We start from the raw sequence: 23617 nt of genomic DNA on the forward strand, positions 1-23617 counted from the left end.
GAGTCGATACAACACAATCCACACATATGACTCGAAGGTACAGTATTTACAGATCTGGTTTATATAGAGAGGAAGACGTATTAGAAAGGAGAGAACAGTTTAAAAGTTTGGATTTTACCGGAAAAGAAACAGTCACAACCAGTAAGAAGTAAAATATACGCAGGGTTGAAATCGTCTCCCAGGTTTGTCGTGATCATCACTCCCTTTCTTATAGTAATCAATACTTTGGTGGGTCACTGACTGGGGCCTCATTTTCTCACACTTTAACGGCTCGTCTGTGATTTCAGGTTGGTATGCTACACTTGACTAAACTTAACTAATGCAATGATTAACACTCAAAATAAACGCTTTCCTGGATCAGATCTGCTTTAATCACATGGTGGTCGATGATTCCGACCACCATAATGACTTTGCTTGACGAAACATGACATAAAATTATCCCTAAATGACCAGAGTTCACTTCAGCACTTGTTTTATTACAGTTTTATACTCAGACATGCTGCTCGTTCTGGCATCCTACAGCAAAAACAGTGAGCTGCTTCTACAGCAATCTTTGGTGAGGTGAAAAGAAGGAGTACCCGGCAAACCAACTTTAGCTGCGGAAACTGTATTAAAACAAGTGTACAAACATGGTCTGAGTGTCTGGTGTAGGGGGGATAATGCACGCCCAGAGTGGGTGATGGGGTGTAGCCTTGTTGTTACACAGCATTGGAACCAATCTCTAGTGTTAGAAAACTGAGCAGCAGCCAGGTCTGTGAGCATTTCAGCCTCCAGCTGTTCGATGCTTGTTTGACTTTTAACAGTGCTGTCCATACTTCACCTGAAGACTGAGCATCGGAGGTAACGTTACACACAAACAGACATGCAGACACTGTAATACTGATTCTGAAGAAGCTGCTTACTGTCAGGCTGTCTGTTACGAAGCTAGGAAACCCTATACTGCTGTGTGTTGGCTGTATAGTGATTTTTCCTTTCACTTCCTGGGTCAAACTATCAGATAAAGGCAAAATACCACAAAAATGATGTCACAAAAAATATTGTTTGTATCTTCTAAACTAATTCCATCATGCTTTTGAGACTGATGAAATGTTTGAATGATAAATGTTACAGGAAATTCTGATGCTTGATAAAGTAGCGGTGACCTGAAACAGATATCAGGGAGATAAAAAACTAAAAGTTTGCAACTGGAGTCAAGAAATTGCACATTTAGCATTGTTTTTAGATTTTTAGATATCCTTTAATTTCCTTTTTTTGTATAAGTACCAATAGGAATCATCTTGAGGCTGTTGGTACAAGAAGCATCAACCCTAATTACAGTGTTACTGCTCACCAGGAGTGAAATCAAATAAAGATTTGAGCCATGTCCAGCTCCAATCTTTATTTCATTTTGAAAACCTCCTGATTTCAGCTTCACTACAGTCGCTGTCTGGCTTAATTCAACATTTATGATGCAGCACAAATCCCCTTCTTCTAATCTGAGAGCCATTTTAAAATGCTTCAGTTTACTAGCAGTCGTGCTAGGAATCACACTTGGTGAATTTGAAGGATGATAAACGTATCAGTAATTTTTCAAGGGTCACAAGCAGGACGTTTGAATTTCTGATGTCTCTGAAAGGAGGCGTGAGACCAAACCGACGGGAAAATGAAACAATTCACGGAGGAGCTGCCGAGGCTGCAAACAATTCCACACATCATCCAAACAAACCCAACAACACAGACCTCTTATATTTGATACTATCCTCATAGAACTTCATACCTTTTCAAATTCATTTCAAGAAATGCATACCTGTAGATATTATATATATTGCACAACATTTATATGTACATTTGAAATAAATATAATTAAATAAAATGTGTCTCTTCATTTTTTTTTTTTGCAGTTTTTTTTTTTTTACGTAGCTCTATCTTGTTCGTATTTTCCCCCGCCCAGTGTTGAAAGAATAAATGCGGCACCAGAATACAAAAACATAAAAAAAAAAAAAAAGGCCAAATGAAAAGGCTCGGATGAATAATGAAAACAAAACACTTGCTCAAACCTGCTATATCCATGTTTAGATAGCAGCTGAGACAACAAATGAAACAGACGTTTGATTCTGTGTGCATCCAGAATCATAAAAGAAACATAACACATCAGGATGGAGCAGATTTCAGCTGGATCATCCCTCCCACACTCACTCCACTGTGACTTTCTCGGTCACCAAATCCGAGGCTGACATCTATTCAAGACATCTGACTGACATGAAACAAAGTACTGTAAACATCGGAAGGATTTAAATGGCACTCTGAGGACGGACGCCGTCAAATCCTTCTTGTAAAACCACACTGAGGAACAGGGAGACAACGGAAGATGGCTTGGAGACCTTCAAAAACCTGGTTTGTAAAGAGTCTGAAACACTGGTTTGATGAAACTTGCTTTGGCATCAGACCAACGCCCACACTGATCAAAGAAACACTTTCTAGCTCTTTTATTAGGAGGAACCAGACACAAACACACCTCTAGCACTGATCCACTAGCATCTCCAAGTGTTTCAGACACTTTTCAACCTGGTTCTTGCGCCCCTAGGCAAATGATCCTTGCTAGGTTACAGAAAGAAGCAGGAAAGTGAGCAAAGAGGGTGATGGGAGGATTTGACCCGAGGCTTGAGGCTCGAGGCCCGAGGCTGAAGGACGACAAGGAGGAGGAGGGAGGAAAAGGGGTTTGGGGGGAGTAGTCAGCTTTAACATGCACAGTCCTGGTGAGGAGGAGCGGGCTGCTCTGTCAGCTGGGGCCCCTGTTTGGCCCCTGTGACGGCAGGATCTCCGGCGTCCAGGCTCTCAGACATCTTTTCACAGATGATGTCGACCAGGCGCTCAAAGGTCTGCTTCACGTTGATGTTGTCCTTGGCGCTGGCCTCGAAGAACTCAAAACCTGGAGAGGAAACAGGGTGTAGAAGGCGGTCAGAGAGGTTTAATGAGGATGTGGTCATTTGTGTAACTCCATAGGTTAAAATAAAATGGTAAAATGCAAACGTAGCAGCTTGTTCTCTTGGTCAGTACACAGTGAAACATCCTGATAGCTTATAAGATGGATGTTTTGATCCCCTGACTTTTCATGCAGCGACACAAACAGACCAAACTTCCTGCCTGTCAGTTCAGTTCAGGTCAGTTTACCTAACAATGAGTCACAGATAGAAAGTGTGTATTTGTGTTTGTGTGCACCACAAACTCACCGAGGTGCTCAGACAGCTGCCGGCCTCTATCTCCGCCCACCACTCGCTCGTCCTCCATGTCGCACTTGTTCCCAACCAGCAGCACCTGGGCATTGTCCCACGAGTACGTCTTAATCTGAGTCGACCTGGGAACCAACACAGCCAACAGTCAGAGACTGTGAACACACTGCATGCAGGCTGAACGTGACCCAAAGTACCAGTTGTTCCTCTCACGTGTTTTCTAATCAACGTGTACAGTAAAAAAGCTACATCCAGTCTTCAAACCAAGTTCTGGATCACAGTGACTGAACAAAGTTACAAGATTAGAAATTGACAGCAAGGAAATTTTATTGCATTATTATTTTGGCACAATTTGGTACAGTGTTAGAAGAAAACTTGATGTTTCAGTCACAGCTGGAAAAATCAGACTGTATACAAAATGTTTTGTTACAAGAATTAATCTGTTTCTCGGGTATGTCCTCAGAAATTCCAAAGCACAAGAATATTTGTTGAAATATTGCATACTTAACCCTAAGGCTGTGACTAACAATTACTTTCTTGATCAGGTTATTATTTGTTTGGTCTATAAAATGTCAGAAAATACTAAAAAAAATGTCAATCAGGGTTTAAGCCCAAGATGGCGTCCTCAAGTGTCTTGTTTTGTCCTCAACCCAAAGATATTCACTTTACTGTCATATAGGAGCAAAGAAACCAGAAAATATTTACATTTAAGGAGCTGGAGCTTGACTTTTTTATTTTTAGAAAATTATATAATAGTTGACAACTAATTAATGAATCGATTAATCCTTGCAGCTGTAACCCCATCCGTAACTCCTTCGACCACATTGATTGGCCAGGAGTCCAGCTCAGCCACATATCAACAGTAAACATGATCAAGACTAGCTTTTCCTATGACCCTTATACCCTATCTTACTATCTTACTATATAATGACAAAAACTCTGTCTGTGGGTGTGTGTCTGTGTGTCTGTTCCACGTTTTTCTCACTGACTTGGTCAATCCATGTGAAATTTGGCACAGTGGTAGAGGGTCATGGGAGGATGCGAATGAAGCAATATTACATCAATTGGCCAAAGGGGGGCGCTATAGCAACGACTGAAATTGCAAACTTTGAATGGGCATATCTCATGCCCCGTATGTCGTAGAGACATGAAACTTCGCACAGAGATGCCTCTCCTCATAAGGAACGAATTTGCCTCAAGAACCCATACCTTCCGGTTATATAGATCTTCCGCCATTTTGAATTTTTTGAAAAACACTTAAAATCGATCTCTTCCTAGGANATATGTAGAACAGGATGCCTCAAGGTGACTGGAGATATTTAACTCTAATTGGCAACTGGGTGGCGCTATAACAACCAAAAAATGCTTAAAAATAGCTAAAATGCGACCAATCGCTGTGGCTCCCCCTGTGGCCCAATGTCTGTTTTTTCCCCTTATTTTTGGTATGACTAAGTCATGGTATGGTATGCTGTACTCAATGGGTATGGACTAGTGAGTGTTATTAGAGTTTCACTTTCCACCATGACCAGGTTTTTTGTTTCATCCTCTTAAATTATAAGTACTGTAGATGGAAAGCAAGAGCTGCTCTTAGTATGGTGAAAAGAAAAAGGATGAAAGTGGCATTGAAATAAAAGTTAGACTTTGACATACTGTAGTAGAGCAGTTCACAATGAAATTAAGATGAGCTTTAAAAACCTCTGGACTTTTTCTTTAAGGACAAATGAGAAGACACAACAAGCCAAAGTCCCAGTAGGAGACAAAATTTGATGCTCTGCACCGTTAAAACAACACATGCAGAAACTTGAACTTGATCATGTGTTCTGTTCATCAGTGTATCTCTGCATCTGTTTCCACGCCAGTTATCTCGATGCCACTTGATCCATCCTCCACACAGCACTCCCTCTCACAGGCAAAACTCCACGGTGTCAGTTTACACTCCAGTCATGTGACACACACACACACACCAACAAGCTAATCACATACCAGTCCTGGACGGCGCTGAAGGACTCCTCGTTAGTGATGTCATACATGAGGATGAAGCCCATGGCTCCTCGGTAGTAGGCCGTGGTGATGGTCCGGTAGCGCTCCTGACCCGCCGTGTCCTGGACAAAAACAAACAATACCAGCAGTTAGTTTTAATTAAAATCTTAAAGAATCAATTTCACAATGACTTCTGACTGATTAGGGGGAGGATAAACGTTTAGTCTAATGGATCTTCTTTTCCTTATTTCACACATGTCAGACATTTGGCACAAGACCTGCAAACACTCTGCAACAACAATATCATCACTTATTCTGTTAGTCAAAACCTCAAAGACAACAAAAAGACAAAATAGGCTGAGCAGAAACATAAGGGTTTTTAAAGTCTATTTTTCAGACTGTCAACACACACAGTATCAAATTAAAACATCAGAATCAAGCTCATAAAGAGGAAACTGTCATCCTAGGTTTTTGTTCATATTCTGTTGTCCTGTGGACTTTGTTTAGGAGTTTTCTGTTTGTGTTCTGTTTGTGTTGTTTCATGTTATTCGATCATGTTTAATCTGCTTCCTGTTTTATTTTGTAGATTCTCTCCTCATGTGTCGTGTCAGGTTTTACTTCCTGTCTTTGTGTGTTTTCCCGCCTGTTTTCTGTCACACCTGTCTTCCTTCAGTCTCGTTAGTCCTTCCCTGTTCCCAGACTCTTCTCTTCACACCTGTTCTCTATTAGTCTTGTTTGCTCCACCCTTGATGTTAGCCATTTCCCTCCTTTTGCCCATGTCTTCCTACTCCAGCTGTGTCTCGTTCTTGTGATTAGTTTTCTGTGGATAAATACCTGTGTTTCCCTTCGTACTTTGTCAGTATGTCTTTGTTTCTCCTGCATTCATCCCTGCGTTATTCCTGTGCTCATCCCTATTCACCGTGTTTTTCCTGGTTGGTTTTCAGTTTAGCTTTTGTTCTGCTTTTGTTTGGACATTGAGTTGCCTGCCTTTACTGGATGTTTTCAATTGCTTACATTAAACCTTGCTTTTTGGGTCCTCCCGTAAACCGTAACGTAACAGAAATATTGAGAAATCAAAACAAAAAGCACTGTGGAAGCAGAAACAGCTGATCAGTCATGTGAGTTAAACGTTACGCTACGTTGACGGACACACAGCTATTGGCTCATCGATAAGCCTCTGTTATTCTGACATGAGTAGTAGGCATACTGAAATTCACTGCCGGTCTGCCAGCTTTTTCACCCCATGTCATTTTTATACATGTCTAAGCTTAAATAAAAAGACCCAGACTTTTTCAGGCTTCAGGTTATGATAATTAACTGGTATTATACAGCAGGATAATATTGTCATAATGCAGCAATCTAATTAGAGATGGTCTAACCCAACTGGCAAATACCCAAGAGCCAGATAGTGTTTAATTCTTCGATTTATATGTCTAACATTACAATGAAACACTTTTAATAGCCACCACAACACACGAAACAGCCAGCAGCTAAGTGTTTTTTCAGTGTAATAAGTTACTTCATCTATGCTATGAAAGAGAAACACCGCCCACACTGCTGACGACTGCAGAAGAGAAATTAGGAGAAACTTTTGCTCTGCACTCAAAGCTTTGGTGCATCAGCAAATTAATACAAGCCAACATTTTCAAATCTAGTGCTTTAACCTAATGAATCTGGCTCGCCAAATGATGAAGTAGAATCTGTATGGTGCAGAATTTCAGGCCAAATTCACAAGCTGTCGAATCCTTTTTAATGCTACCTGGTTTTGTATTTAAAGACACAATCCTTGATCGGTTTACGACACACCACTCTCTCATAGCTAGAGTCATGTTCACCAATCTTGTGTCCTGCAAGATTTACATACCTGATTTTAACAAACAAACAACAAAGCAAAACACAAAAAGTGTTTTATGAGATGTGTAGACACAGTGCAAAGATTCAGGAACTTATGAGAAATTATTCACAAATTTAAGACCAAAAAACAACTTTGGGTTCTCTGTAATGATTTCAGAATACTTGAGCCTAAAGAAAGCCTGAACATTCAACATGTCACACTGACCCATAATTCACAGGTGCTCCAGTACAGCCAGCGTATTAAAGGGCCTACGGTTTATAAAATCTTCATCACCTTTATTTTTGCTGCAGGTTTTATCAAACAGTGATCCGGCCTCCCTTTCCCTCACTCTCTGTGCTTGGCCCCAAACCCAGGTGAGATTGGATGTCAGTGCTAAGCCCTAATGAATGCTCAGAGAACCAGAGCCCGGTGTTTCTGATACCCAGCCGAGCAGCTCCTGGTCCAACAGCATCTCTCTTCTGTCAGTGTGGAGATCAGCGGAGCAACAGACTGAGACTGACATGGAACCAGCTGCAATCACTGCCGTTACTGTGAGCGGACAGCTTTTTGGTGTACCTCGTTACTTATGAGTATTTACAAATTGCTTACAACTACTACTAGTGTATCACAAACCATTTATCAACTGTTAATACACTGCTTAAAGGGACAGTTCACCCCCAAACAAAAAAAATCCATGTTTTTCCTCTTTCCTGTAGTGCTATTTATCAGTCTAGATTGTTTTGATGTGTGTGAGCAGTTTTATGTAGGAACTATTTTCCTTCAACTAAATTATACCTCCCAACTGTGTCACTGCGCAGAAGGAAGCGTGCATCTACTCATGGACAACAGGTTGGTGCTTTTAACAGTGCAAGATGTAAACGTTAATGGTGTCCTCCTTGGCTGAGCTCTAACATTAGCTAGCTCAGTGGTGCTAAGTTAGCTAGCAGTAGATGCACACTTCCTTCTGTGCAGTTATTCGTTTCTGATCCAGTCAGTGTACGGTGAACTCCCAAGCTCGTCCAACCTGCATTGCTGGGCGCTAGCAAAAACCCAAGCATGTCCACTGTGCTCAGCAAGAGGTTCCCCAGAGCACATTGTGAGCTGCTGCCCTAAAGCCCTGGGAGAGGGGAGGTACTCCTGGTGCCATGACCAGGTGCTGAAGGCAGTGGCGGACATCCAGCAGAGGTAACATCAGCTCCCAGCAAGCCACAACATTGCCTTTGTCAGAGCAGGCGAGAAACCTCGGGCAGAGCGCAAGGTCTCAACTAGTCTGCTAGCCTTGGCTCATGACTGGCAGCTGAAAGTGGACCTTGGGAGGCAGCTTAAATTTCCAGAACATATTGCAAGGATGTCACCAGGGCCAGATTTGGTCATCATCTGAGAGAAGGCAGACATCTCAATAGCCAATATCTCACACACTCAGCAGCTCACATCAAAACAATCTAGACTGATAAACAGCACTACAGGAAAGAGGAAAAATGTGTTTTTGATTTTGTGGTGAACTGCCCTTTTAAGAATGCAAAAAAACCAACAGGCTGTACACAGATACACCCCTTGGCTTTTCTGTTCCTTTCTTGGGCTCATTAATGTTCATATTCACACAGTCACACTACAGAATATTATGTGACATGTATTGTAGCGAGCTGCAGCTCTGACATTTCCATACTGCTGGTTATAATGTACTGCTGCTTTATGTCCTGTTCATCCACTCAGTGTGCTGCAGGCCACTCAGGATGAGAGTATCAGCTCTATACCTAAAATGTGTAGTCGTGTAGGTAGCACTGAGTGGTGTTACATAATGAACACATTGGAGTACTCATCTTTCGTTCGCCATGAACCCTGATGCAAAGTTAAAGCTGTGAACATTTTACTGTAGATGGGCGAACAGCTTGTATGCAAAAATGAATGTGTTCTTTTTACAGCAGGGAGATATAATCCAGTTAACTGGTCTAATACGGTGAGAGGCTGGACATAAACTTGTCGTGAATACTTGAGAAAATCAAGAAAGAAAAAAAATCAAATTTTTAAATTTAAAGGGAAAATATACAGTTTTTAAATATTTGGGCTTTATTAATTATTGATAATATAGTCAGCCCAACATCTGAAAAAAGAGGGTGTGCAACCTTCAGTGTGATCTACAGAACACCAACGATGTGGCATTTACTGTTCAACATAATACACACTGAATTAATGGAAATAATGCTACTGTTTCAAGTGAGATCATATGTATGACACACTCTATAAGTGTGCATCTGCATTAATCTATATAAATGGGATTAACTGCACACTGTGAAATAAATGTGTACATACTGTATGTTGACTTTTGAGCTCATGACCAACCATTTTCATTTTTACTCTCAGCTGAGAGATGGGGGGATTTTATGTGTGTGTGTGTGTGTGTGTGTGTGTACACTCTATAAGTGTGCATCTGCATTAATCTATATAAATGGGATTAACTGCACACTGTGAAATAAATGTGTACATACTGTATGTTGACTTTTGAGCTCATGACCAACCATTTTCATTTTTACTCTCAGCTGAGAGATGGGGGGATTTTATGTGTGTGTGTGTGTGTGTGTGTGTGTGTGTGTGTGTGTTTAATATCTACTCGGGTGAGATGTGTTGTAGTGGGGGAGGGGAGAGCAGCACCCAGTCATCTATTTCTCGTGCTCTGATTGGCCGATCATGTCTGCCTTACCAGAGGCAAGACCTGGCAAAGGCTGACAACAGAGACAGCTCTACACACACACACACACACACACACACACACACAAGGCTCTGCTCACCATCACTACTCTGTCTGCAGCAGACCAGCGTAGTAAAGGTGGAGATGATGCTTTGATTGGTTCCTCGGGGAGCTTGTCTTTACTCTGCTCTATGATTGTGTTTACTGCTGAGTCCTCAGGAGACAACACATTTCTAATGCAACAAACGCCGCCCTGTTTCCTCCTAAAGGCACAGCAGAGTTACTCACTGTGTTTTGGTCATTATTACTTCTATTGTATTCGACCCCATCCGAGGGTCAGCTGAATGAGCAGGCTGCAGAGAGGACGACACTGCCTGCAAATGTGTGTGTTTACTGCGATCTGAGGACAGTTTGCGTAATAAAACTGCACCAAAGGGCAGCGTTTCACAGAGCCTGCTGCTCTGTTGAACATGTTATGAAATATCTTATGAAATGTTATTTACTGTATCATTAGACATTGTAAAAAACAGGACTAACATTCAGGCGTTGCTTTAGAGATTCAAATGAGTATTTCGAGGACAGAGCATCATCTGAGTCTAGCTCACCTTCTAATCCTGATTTTGGAAATGTGCCTCAGATGTGGAGCAGGTGCTGGTATGCTCAAAACTAATTTGTACAACATGTTGTGTGAACACCAAATGCAAAAGTGTTTGTAGCTGCTCTGAACTGGGTGAAACGCTTTGGTGAATAATGGCTTCCAATAATGTTTCACTCGTTTGTTTTCATTAAAAGTGACAGAAATAGTTGTGTTATGGTGTGACGGAGAGGGGCTTTCAAACGTTCAGCTATACAACATGCATTTTGTTTGATGCATACCAATGCCCAGGGAATTAAGAGGCCACTTTGTGTCTGTACAGGTGCTGCCTTTGCAGCCATAACAGTGCAGAAAACCTCTAACAACTTCAGCAAATCTATCCTGGAACTGTGCAGAAATGAACAGAGGACAGAAAAAACAAATAGACCTGAAACATGGTGGAAGCACAGTAAACAAGGTTGGAAACATGTAGCTCAAAGATCATATGTGAAAATGCTGCTCACATGTTAGTCTCGCCACCAGACAATCAGAGATCTCCACCTTCTGATAGTCTGGGGACACCCCTTTCTAAAGTGTGTTTAACACACCGGAGAAAATGGCCGGCAACAAAGCAACGGCTCTTGCATTTTTTTAAAAGGACACACCCTCCCGGAAATGTGCGCTCCCCCTTTTCTCGTCCGCAAGGAAACAAACACACAGACAGCTTGAAAATGGATGCCGAGAGATTTAACTCCGTTTTATCAAACGTGTGCTCAGTCCACAAGATTGTGGAAATGAAGGACTTACAGCGACTTTGTTTAAAACTTTTAACGCAGTAGGACTGTTTACGAGCACAAGAGTTCAGCGAGCCACCGAAGGACCGCCCTGTGGATTTACTATTGGTTCTGCAAGGTAGGGAGTTTTTTTAAACTCTGAAATTGTATCCGCCCATCTAAACACAAAATCAGGGAGAAAGACATCAGTCTTTAGTTAAGAAAAGCATCTAAAGACTGACTTGTGAGTCTACTCATATGTTATATGTCATACTAGAGGCAGACCCTGTTGTGTCATCTGTGTTAGAAGGTTGAGTGAAGAAAATCAATGGGACTCACTGAACGTCAGCCTGAAATTCACCGCATACATACATGTAAATTATCTGTTTCATGAACTCCCCCTCTAGGAAACTCAACATTTCTTACCCAGATCTGTAATTTGATCCTCTTGTCGTTCCTGTAGATGGTCTTCACCTTGAAGTCGATGCCCACCGTACTGACAAAGGCCGGTGTGAAGGAGTCATCGGCGTAGCGGAACAAGAAGGAGGTTTTGCCCACGCTGCTGTTGCCAATGATGAGGATCTTGAACATATAGTCAAAGTTTTGGTCCGAAGACTCCTTCTGCCCATAGGTCGCTGTTGCTGAGGCCATCTGTGGACAGGGACAAAGGAGAAACACAAAACTTTAATCAAATGGCCGCTGTGACTTCAGTCATGGCTGCTGCAAGTGGTGCAACTGCACAGAGCCTCACAATGCAGTCTGATGCCCTAACCCAATAAACTTTAAAGCTAATTTTGTGTCTGTCTAGTGACAATACAGGTCACATGAAAAAAAAAAAAACATCTATGGAATTTTGGAAATCCCAGTTGGAAATTTCAACTGGAATGCCTTGAAGTCAGAGGAACTTCACCAACCCCAAGCTCTAAATTTCAAGATGGCTGCTTTGCACATCGACACTACTGAAACCTGTAGCACTTCTGTCTGATTTGTGTCTCATTAAAACGGTCATACAGACAGTCCTGTCCTGTGTCCTCCTGTGGACATGTTCCTTTGTGGACTGTATGTGCAAAATACAGCATAATGCATTGTGATCAACTAGATTGCTAACAACAGCTAACCTGGCTTGAACTAGTATTGCTAACAATATCTTACTTTTCTGACTTGAGCTGAAAAGCAGACAACTTGGGTGTGGCATCATTCCCAGCTTTGACCTCTGAGGTACATGGAGCACAGCATTATTTCTTCCTGGGTGGAGGTCCAGGGTATACCATACAATTTTAACAATAAAAGGATATTGCATCTGAGATATTACACAGATCTTACCACTGAGTTTGCTGCAGAGAGAGCAAAAAAAAGTGATTTTCTTGTAATTAGTCACATTTAGCTTATGATGAGTCCATCTACAGGATTTCTTGTAGCGTTTCTGTATTAAAATGCAGCAATGTGACCGTCAAAAAAAAAGTTCTACGTTCTTTCTCAGGCTTTACCTGTGCCGTCACCCAGCTCCCATTCAGTAATTTTCCATTTACCCTGGTTTTCAGCACCTCAGCATTAGTCACGCCCACATCACCAAGGCTCCTCAGTTCACCTGTTCCTCATCACTCACAGCCAGTATAAATACTCCAGCCTCACAAACACTTGTTGCCAGATTGTTCTTCACCATTCATGCAAGACTCTCCAGCACTTTGTTCCAGATTGATTTCCTGTTGCCAACCCTGCCCGTCTCTGACCTGCCTGCCTCGTCTGATTTCCGGTGAATGCATCAGCATTCTGTCCCTGACCATCAGCCCTGCGTTTCCGTCCTTGATTCCTGTTTGCTTGTGGCTGCTACTACTACAGTGTGACTGTTTCCTGTGGTCCAGAGATTTTCACCATGTGGCCAGACTTGCAATTGTGTGCACGTCCTGTGGGTACTGACCTACTACCCTCTGCCTGTACCCTACTGGCTTGTCTGGTTGGACTGTGTGTTTACATGGTTCCGGATCTTTGGCCTTCATGACTTTGTCTCCTGCCTTATGGGCTAATGTCACCGCCCACTCACCTGCTTCCCGGCCCGATTTGACCTGCCAGACCAGCCAGGCCATCAGAGACTTTGTGAAGAGAGAACTGCCCTGTGTGCTGTTTACCTGCCCTGTGCCTGCTGAGTTGTGCTATTAAACGTCATTACCAACTGTTCCTGGCTTACTGTGTGCTGCAATTGGGTCCTAATACAACCTGTTACATGAAAATTGTGTTGTACAATTTAACTTGACTAATTTAATTCAACTAACCAGACTACCTCACTCTCCTCCCACATCAATATTGGTGGCAGCACTTTAAAATAGACCTTTTCTGAAAGAAAAAAAAAATCTCTTTGATCCACTCCTGAAACTTTCTTTCAAGTAAGGTGATAAAAGTTTTAGGGTAAGATCTGATGGCACCATGAGGTTCTATGATGAAATCTATGCTATAAGTTTACGGCTCATCCTTCTCCCCCTTTAAAGGGATAGTGCACCCAAAAATGAAAATTCAGCCATTATCTACTCACCCATATGCCGATGGAGGCTCTGGTGAAGTTTTAGAGTCCTCACATCCCTTGCGGAGATCGGCGGGGGGAGCGGCTAGCACACCTAATGGCTGACGGCGCCCCAGACTAACGTCCAAGAACACAAAAATGAAACCACAAAATAACTCCAACATGCCCATCCGTAGTGATCCAAGTGTGCTGAAGCCCCGACATAAAAAGTTGTTTCGAAAAACGTCATTTGAACTACACCACCGGAACTCAGGCTACTGGACGAAGCAGCCGCTGCAGCTTATGAGCCTAACCCTCAGCCAGCCGCAGAATACCGGAGTCGAGCACTGGAAACCTGGTGGTGTAGTTGTTTCAAATGCAAAGCAATGCCAACGGGTGAGGAAAGTCTTTGCTGCTCAGACTGGGAATTGGCGATGCCTGCACTTGAGAATCTGGACATCAGTACTGACGAGACTGCTGCTCTTCAGATACCGTGCATCACTGATCACCCTGAGGGCGCACACATGAGCGCGGAGCACAGAGAAGCAGTCAGAGCTACAGGTTGCAGTGAGGCTAAAAACAGAGTTCAAATTACATTTTTCAAAACAGCTTTTTATGTCGGGGCTGCAGGACGCTTGGATCACTACAGATGAGCATGTTGGAGATATTTTGTGGTTTCAATTTTGTGTTCTTGGACGTTAGTCTGGGGCGCTGTCAGCCATTAGGTGTGCTAGCCACTCCCCCCGCCGATCTCCGCAAGGGATGTGAGGACTCTAAAACTTCACCAGGGCCTCCATCGGCATATGGGTGAGTAGATAATGGCTGAATTTTCATTTTTGGGTGCACTATCCCTTTAAGGGTAGTGGCCTTGTGGATAACCTGTGAGGGTGTGAAGTGTGTTTCACTCTGCGTATGGAAGGAAGCAGCTCTCTCAGGGTGTCATGGTGAAGACGCATGCAGCAAATAGTGATCATAGTCAACAGAATTAGGCGTCTGGATAAGGTCAGGGCTACTGTTAGGCCTCATGAGAAGTAATGTCATTGTTGTGAATGGCACCTGAACACTTAGCCATCCCTCCTTCTGCAGAGTGGTCCGGACCGCTACAAGCTGGTTACCAGCTAAGAACAAGCCAAGCTAAAATTAATGTTAATAAGCCAGCGTGTTCCCAACTACGGTTGGAGCCAGTAAGCTGTCACTGAGAGAGGTAACATATACAGTACATCTGAGGTATTGTAGGGAAATTTGGAGAAAAAATCTACTACACAGTCTGGATATTTACAGGAAAAACACAACAATCTTTTTAACACAAATCAGGAGCGATGGAGCAACAGAGAAGAGCATCCAATCCACCCCCCAAAAGGGATATAACTATACAGAAGATCTATATATAACTTAAGAACATAAAGAAATCTGTAACTACAAAGGTGAGAATGCTAAGACAAGTTAGCTGATCTGATACAGCTTAAGGTAAAACTACTTGAGAAAATGAGGTGTAGAGCTGCAAGGATTAGTTTGCTTGATTGAGTCATCATTTGAATCATTTTATCTAAGAAAAAAAAAAGATGGTTTGAGCAGATTTGCTGCTTTGCTGTGCCATTAATGAGAGTAAACTGAACTGTCGGTCAAATAAAACAAGCTTTTTGACTACATCTCCTTGGGCTGTGGGAAATATACTGTTTTTCAGAAAATTTTATAAACAAAAATGTCAATCCATTAATTGAGAAAATAATGAGCAAAATGATCAAGGACTCTTTCTGATTTAGATGCAGAGACTGCATAGTTTAAATTCTGGACATATGTGTCAGAGTGCCACAATCCTTCATCCAGGCACATCTGCTCCTCCTGATGTAGGCGTTGGACAGAACTCTGGGGGGTTTCTGCCTTATCTGAATTAACAACCGCCTCCTTTAAAGTCATGAGCAAAAAACACACTTAAATAAAATGAAACCCAAAAAACCCTTTAAAAACATTGGAGGGTATTTTTCATATAAAGGTCATACATTTAATGATTGTTTAGACAAAAGATGAGGTTCTGTCAGCATCTGTAAGACTCAGCCTAACAGATGATGGTGATTAACTCGTCAGGCTTAAACACTGCACATTTGCTTTATGGTAATTAATCAAAGCGGCACATTGCTATGTCAGGGGAAAACAGAAAACCCATCGGCGTTTTCTCAATTTGGCAAAAAAGGGTGGAGGCAAATGGCTCAATCAGTCACAATCAGCTGGGGATGTGCGAGGAATAATTCACTGCACAACCAGCTGCAGGTTGAAGTCAGTTTGGACTTTGGTATTCAGCCGCTAAACCTGTATTTTAACATCAACACCTTGTTTTGATGTACCATAAATTAGCATTTTAAGAGGATTATTTAGGGTCAGGTGTTACAAACATTGTTGATGGTCCCTTAATGACAGGAGTCTCATGCTTAAAGCTAAAGTTACAGCCTAGGAAAGAAGCAGCCTGACATCTACACCAACGATCACAGCCCTAACAAAGGATTATATGTCAGTGACAACTTTAAATTCAATGGCGTACACACACTCAATCTAAGATGGCAGGTATTTACATCAGGTTAGCTCTATCTGCTGATCATGCATTTCCTTCATCAGCTACATGAATTTCCAGGGATCTACTTTCTTTGTTTGCTATCGATCGAACTCGAAGAGCCTCATGCCGTTTGCCCACATTGCTTTTGTGCTTGTGAAGGTTCAGAAATCTCTATAACTGTGGTGAGTAAAATGTTATCATGACAAACTTATTAACACCCAGGCTGACGGATACCAAATTTCCCTTTAACAGCCTGAATGTGACGCAGATCATTAATAAACCCTGAACTGGCTTGAGGCTGCATGCAGGTGGACATATACAGGCCACATTTAGAGACATGTGAGTGGTTATTTCTTTTATACATGTATGTACAATTTGTATAAAGTTAAAAATTGTCTTCCTCTGTTTTGAAACTGCCCCCTGACACAAATTTAAGCAACCAACCGACTTGCTTAATGTGCAGGTCCGCATGATGCGTTGTTGTGATTTGAGGGGTGTGTGTGTTGGCTTCTCTGCGAACCTGAATGGCCCCTTACACACACGCACCGTAAACCTGAAATTACCTGTACATTACCCGGAGGAGCTGTATGTGAGAATGCAATTTACAAATCTCAGACATTAAACTGACTTTACCCTGATGGCTACCTAGAACAAAGTCGGTCTAATGTCCGATTAAACCCATGTGTGAATACAGCAGGTCACTGTCCGAAGGGCTCACAGCAAGCAAGTGGGTGTGTGGATCAGATTTCTATAATGTGACTCATGCAAAACCATATGAAAACAAACATGTAAGGGTGGAGAACACGGGTCATCACACAAAGATGCCAATGAAAATGTCTAACCGGAGAGATGACGAGATATGGGCAATTCTGTTGGAAGGACCAAAGCCAAAATCATCGGACAAATTCAAGGAACAGTGTGAGACTTTGTTATTTATGATCAGATTACGAAACGGTGACATGATCGCAGTGTAATCTGCGTCATGTTCCGCCTTCTGCGTGCTCTACCCAGGCACCACCCCTTGACCTAGACCAAACTGAGTATTTCCAGGAGATGAGAATGCTTGTGACACAGACATCTCCTGTTGTGTGCTACATGTGTGAAACTAAGTTCATAAGAGAAGGGTTACCCCTAACACCAATTACTGCAAAGGTCTACATTGAGGTGTACTTGGAGACCTTTGCATATGGGTCTGGTTATATTTTATAAGAACAAGTTGGTACACCAGTCAATCAGAAATCAAAAGTGTTAATACACCTTGGAAGGCTGGATGACAAGCCGGCTATTATACATGTAGAGAGGGGGGGGGGGGGTGTAGATATGATACTGGTAACATATGGGGATAACAGGGCACATCCAGGTGTCTCCTGGAAGAATTCACAATGTTGACCTTGGCTGTTCACGTGAAAAGTGACAGAAATCGTTGTGTAAAGAATGAAAAGAGAGAGAGAGAGAGAGAGAGAGAGAGAGAGAGAGAGAGAAGTTCAAACCCTGCTTCCACCTCCGCACAGCTGACCAAACATGGCATGAGGTGGGTGTGAATTGTCAGTTTCGGAAAGTCACAGTAATAATCGGACACGTGCGACCAAATCCATTCCACCATCTGACAAACAGCTTTGAAGAGGCAGTAGTCAGTAGAAAAAACAATCAGCTAAATGACTGAGACTTGCAACATTTGCTAGTATGCAACCACGCTATCTACGAGTGGGTTCCGAGAGTTCAGGGCTACAAGGGCTAAAACAATTCAGGAAACCTTGTCGACTCTTGAGAGCACAATGACTCGAGCCCACAGGCCTTGGAGTCACTGCACCCTGCTCTATATTTAGACCGTTATCTCCACTCGGCTGCAGTGGAACACGAGAACTCACAGGGAATAAAGCACAAACAAAACAACTGCACCCTCCTTCGAGCTACGGCCTATCGGTTTACATGAAGGAACACAGAGATGCTTGTTAAATAATGAAGAAGCACCGACCCTTCCTCAACACATTGTGGTGTTTTTATGCAAAGAGGCTGAGGAGGCGGTCAGAGATGTGAGTTAAAGCCATCGCCAAACCTGATACACACAACGTAACTGTATATGGAGTTCGACACAGGAAGCTGAAGTGAAAAACAGTAATGAAACCAGAAATCACACAAAAACGTTTTTCATCATTTTGGGTTTTATTCGTGTAAATCAGGATTTTTTCCCCCAGATGCCTTATTTGAGAACATCTCAAAGAAAATGTAGCAGCATGGTTGTCAATTTCAATATTTGTTCCTCAGTGTCATTTAACCTTTATTTAACTAGGGAGTCACACTGAGATTAAAACCTCCTTTACAAGTGAGACCAATAACTGACAATAGGTTAAACAGCAGCATCCAACACAAACAGGACGACAGCATCAAATCACTACAACAGGTACAAAATACATCACATAATATGATGCATTCACGAGGATGCAATATTTAGTCAAGAGACTGTTACTTAATTGAAGCAACTGAGGCTAGCCGTAACCACTTCCTTTATTCTAAAGGCCCAAACACACCAAACCAATATCAAAGAACTTGTGGCAACAAAGGCTGAATGTTGCATTGCCTTGTGTCTGTCTTGGCCAAAAAGTTGCACTTAAAAACGACAACAACAACAACAACTAGCACGTACATTCTGCACCTGTGAAAGTAAATAACTCTCCATACTATCAGGTGGCGGTTGTTTGTATTTGTCATTCAAAAAGGGAAACCAGGGAAACCAGGAATCAAGATGATAGGCATTTAGCACATTAACAACACAATCGACTCTTGAAAGAACAAAGAATATTTACCGTGTGCTAGCATACAATAACACAAACAATTACAAACCATTTCTGCTTAAGAGCTTATTGGCTAAAGAAAAATAGTCTGACCTTATGGAACAAATTTGTTTTGGTTTCACTCCCTCTTGACTTTAGCAATTTGTTTACTTTCCTCACTTCCGTTTCACTTCTTGTGCTCTGAGCTGACCTGCCAATCAGAGTGATTTCATTCACTGACAGGCCCTGCTGTTGCCAATTCCAACCAGACAAAAACCGACAAGGGGCAACTGTGCGGGACACACCACACCAACTAAGGCAACAGATGCTCACTGACGGCCCAGCATTGACCGAAGCCCGATCGTCAGCTTGGTGTGTCAGGCCCTAAGTTTAAAATCATTTTAAGATGTAAGGGTCTCGAGCGTAAGGCTTGGCCTGCAGATTGTTCCAGGAACAAGGACCATATTAGAACACACTTACTGGGGCAACCTCAAGCTCACCTGGCAGAGAACTGCGCCCTATATAGGCTGAGCCCTATGTAGCGGCCCGAGTTCCATTCCACCCTGCAGACCTTTGCTGCGTGTCATCCACACTTTTTCTCCCACACTTCCTGTCTTCTTTCAGCTATACCATTATTAAAGACAAAAACTGACCGTGAAATAGTCTTAAACAAAAGAGAACAGGCTTGTTTTTGCTAGCCTCTGTGCTGATAAAAGGCACTTTAAACCTGAAGCCATTTGTGTGACCTACAATTACTGCTAATTATGTCTGCAGATTTAAAATCATCTGGCTTAGCTGAGTAGGAAATTTGCCCCAGGTGATCTTATAGACTAAATGCACAAGTGTTACTTACACAACCCACACATAGTGAGAGACGACCATCCTGCTGTGTTGTGTAAGGTACAATGATGGCTGCTGGAGCTAGAATTAGTGACATCCTGCACCTCAAGGCTGAGTGTTACAAGGGGTCAAGTTTTGACAAGGTGAATGATGAGGCAGATCTCTAAATAGTTTCACCAAAATCAATCTGAGTCAGAAACAGGCCTTGGTCTAAGTGTTTTCTCAATGTCATAGAAAAGCAGGACTTTAGCCTGTACAGAAATACCAGTGTAAATGTAATGTCTTTATGAGAAAATCAGCATAGTGTTTAAAATTTGACTTTTGTCCAACCTAATTCCCAAGTATTTGTAGTTATCCACCGACTAAGACACCAGAATCCTATCATATTAAAAAAAATACCTAGCCCTCTGGTGAGTTGCTTGCACGTTGTTCTCAATGTTTTGGCTCTTTTTTGGCACATTGCGTTCATATTTTCAGGCATCCATTCAACATTAGGACTTATTTATACTAATTTGTCCAACTACTCTCCATCTCCAGCCTTTACAACAGGCCACAGTTCCTGCACTGTTCATTAGCGGCAGACGTAAACAACTTCAAATCAGCCGTGACTCAGCGTTTTAACCCTGCCGCACTTGATCGGCATCCAATCAAGTCTTTTTAGAGATGACTGAAAATGTGAGTCTCAGTGCTCTGCAGTGAAGTGAACTGCAGTGTGACTCACTGAGGGGGAGAGCGTAATCCACACCAACCACAGGAAATGAGAACAAACACAGAGGTTGAAGGAGACATACAGTACGATGACAACCGAAGATCCTGCCTGAATCAACTGACCCACAGGAGATACTGCCATCCCACAATTCATTGATCCAACAGCACTCAAAGGACAACACGCCTACAGACCAGTGCCACATGATTATGCAGTCTAGTGTACGTATTAGATTCTCTTAGCAGGAAAAGACTGGTCTGAACATTAACAAGGAAAAACAAAAAGAAGAACTGGTCTGATGTCTGAAATGATCCACGTCAGTCATGTGTGCAAATGTAAGGTTGCTCTCATGCACTGTTTGTATGTATACCAACAAAAACTAATACACCACAATTTCTCCCATATAATTATGAGAAAGTAATTTGTGTTTAAACCATGAAATTGAGAAGGCTGTGATCATGTGACCAATGCCCTGATGGGAGTGAAAAAGAAACTAGTCACAGTAGGTTAGGGTGGTGGATGGATCACAAATCACAGGACTTTCTCCCAGGAGAATGGTGTTCAAAATCATGTGAAAGCAAGTGAACTCTGGGCTTTTTTACGGTATATCATCACAATGTTTCTTTTCCTAAACCTAACCTACATAACTGTACTTGCTTAAACCTGACCTAGGCTACGTAACTTTAACTTAAGTACATAAGTTTCCATGAAGTATGTAATGTCATTGGTGGAGTGCTAATTCATTAGATATTATACAAACTGTTGTACGGGCATAAGTTGTCTTGAAAATGTTTTTACCTTAATTTTTATATGGACTGTTGAAAGACTGGCCTTGAACTAAAAGAGATCCCGATACACAAAATGTAAAAATTGTGACTTTTGTTTATAAGCCCTGGTTGGTTTGTTCTAGAGCATTACAATACGTAAACTTAAAATCTGTTAGCATTGGACCCAGTATGTGCTCATCCAGATAATGTTCATTTACTGAAGAGATTATTTTCCTGATGCAAAAATTTAACAAAAAAAAACTCTAATCCTAACCCTAGTTGAAAGAAATACAGATGGGTGACATGAGAAAAGAGCAAACCAAAATCTCATGGAACACCTGTATCTGTGCACAATAGCCTTTGTAACATATGCTATCACTTTTATCACAACATAAGACAATAAAAATAAGAATAAGAAAAAGAAATGTAAGGTAAAAAGGTAGCTTTTGTGTTAGTCTCCACACATAGTAGTTCTTATGTACAGATTAGCTGTTACAAGTTATTTACACTCAGTAACTGTGAGGTGTAACTGCTGTGTAACAAACTGATTGAAACAAATGTTAACTTGCTAATATATGACATATTAAAGGGATATTATTGGTGAGGTTTCCATCCAAATGTTGTGCAAACTTGAAATTAATTTTCAAAAATTCTATAATGAGTTAAGTGCATCCAGGTTAACAGTCGGTGGTGCTGATTCTACAGGTGGGTGACATCGAACCACTGCAGTTCAGAGACAACGTTTCTTTCCCCTAATGAAACACTAGATGCTTGTGCAGTGTAGACTTTGCAAGGAAGTGGTCGGGAAGGATGGTGGGCGCGCAAAGTACAGGATCTTGACACCAGAACTTCTGGTTCGCGTCCAAAATCCTGTCTTAGGTTTGGGCAACAAATGCACTTTGGTTAGTAGTCACTACAAGTGGATACTCTATTGCAAGATTGCCCATTTTGACAGAAAGCAACTTAAATACTTTATCAGTGAACATACTATTCCCTCAAAATGTATTTGCTGTTTCAAATAAGTTGTGTATAAATGTAATTTATAGGAGACAAGGCTGTGGGGTCTCCTCACAGATTCACCTGGCGCCATTTTTCATCTTGTCAGCTGAAGCTTCAGTGACAAAAAGGTCACACGTGCATCATGATTTATTCACTCAGTCTGTGTACATTTGCATTTTGTTTTTATCAATACATCCACGTTTCCTCCTCAGCCAAGGGTAAAAGACTTTTTACAAAATGTTTTACATGTGTAGGATTTTCATTCAGTTTTTATGATGCGTAAATTAAAAATGCACACACGACAGGTGGAGACACACACACTTATCAACACATCTGATGTGGTGCTCAATCAACTACATGATAACGTCAGGTGGGAAGATTTTAACAAACTGAATCTAAAAATGTGACAAAGAGTTTTTCTCAGGCACCGACTAAAACAAACCTGCTGGAAGTTAGATCACACTTGATCACAGTCGGGGTTTGGTGTTCGATTTTGTCTTTGGCCAGCCTTATTAAAAATGTATCTGCTCGTGTTACTGTTGCACCAAAGTGTCTACTCAGCACAGCAGATATTTCAGGCCATGTGCTCTTTTATCGACGAGTTTCTCTGGGCTGAGTCAGCGGTGTTGCAGTTATAGCGCATTAGGTGATAAGTTTTAAACTTAGAAACAGACATTCAAGCCAAGGTCTTACAGTCCATTTAGATTCTCCTCTTCTTCTAAAAGTTCTGATTAAGCTTTCCACCTCTGCCCTTTAAACCTTTCTCTTTTCTTTCCTAGCCTTTCTCTACAAAAATTAATCAGCACTTCAGGGATATTTGCTGCAGCATGATCTGACCCTCTGACTCTTTCCTAATGTTTTTTTAAAATGTTGGGTATCTAATGATTTGTGGAGCTTGTTCTGGACCAAAGCGCTGGTTTAAATACCAAAAAATGAAACGCTAGCACGTGACAGTTATTAATAGCTGCGGTTAGCTGCGGGAGGTTAAAAATTAGCAGCCACAGTTGGAAGCCTGGATCTTGTCAAACACTATCACAGACTTTTGTTGGCTGTTGAGTGTCTACTGTTGGTGGTGAGATTACTGCAGCCTTTCCGCTGCGTCTCTGAGATTAGCTGTGCAGAAGAGAGTTGGCTTAACCTTCACCAAACACTAATTTGATACAGAAGCTTACAGACTGCGGGCCTCTGTGCTTAATCTCAAAGTAATTAACAAATTCTCATTATGCAAATGTCTTTCGGGCTGCACGACGTTGCTGCTGCTTTCATTTGGCCTCGATGGTAAACTGCCTCTGAACAAAGCAACAATCAGGTGTGCTGGACTGTGGTCTGGAGAAGCTGGAGACAGATCATTTTTAGCATTTTTGCTTTTAAAAAATGACTAAAACAGTAATTCGACCATCAAAATAGTTGCTAATTAATTTTCTATCAATTATCGA

The 23617-nt window shown here is 41.8% G+C and overlaps 1 protein-coding gene across 1 annotated transcript in view; it reads right to left on the reverse strand.

The window, feature by feature from the left end:
- Positions 1–23617, reverse strand: part of rab3ab (RAB3A, member RAS oncogene family, b) — a 31013-nt gene continuing 7396 nt past the window's right edge. Inside the window, exons 2-5 of the mRNA XM_050055421.1 lie at positions 11483–11707; positions 5193–5311; positions 3210–3334; positions 1–2908 (exon numbers count right to left, since the gene is read on the reverse strand). Coding sequence (XP_049911378.1) covers positions 2718–2908; positions 3210–3334; positions 5193–5311; positions 11483–11707 — 660 coding nt within the window. The 3' untranslated portion in view covers positions 1–2717. The remainder of the gene's footprint in view (positions 2909–3209; positions 3335–5192; positions 5312–11482; positions 11708–23617) is intronic.

This window comes from Epinephelus moara, chromosome 10, assembly GCF_006386435.1.
Source record: "Epinephelus moara isolate mb chromosome 10, YSFRI_EMoa_1.0, whole genome shotgun sequence".
Classification (NCBI taxonomy): Eukaryota; Metazoa; Chordata; class Actinopteri; order Perciformes; family Serranidae; genus Epinephelus; species Epinephelus moara.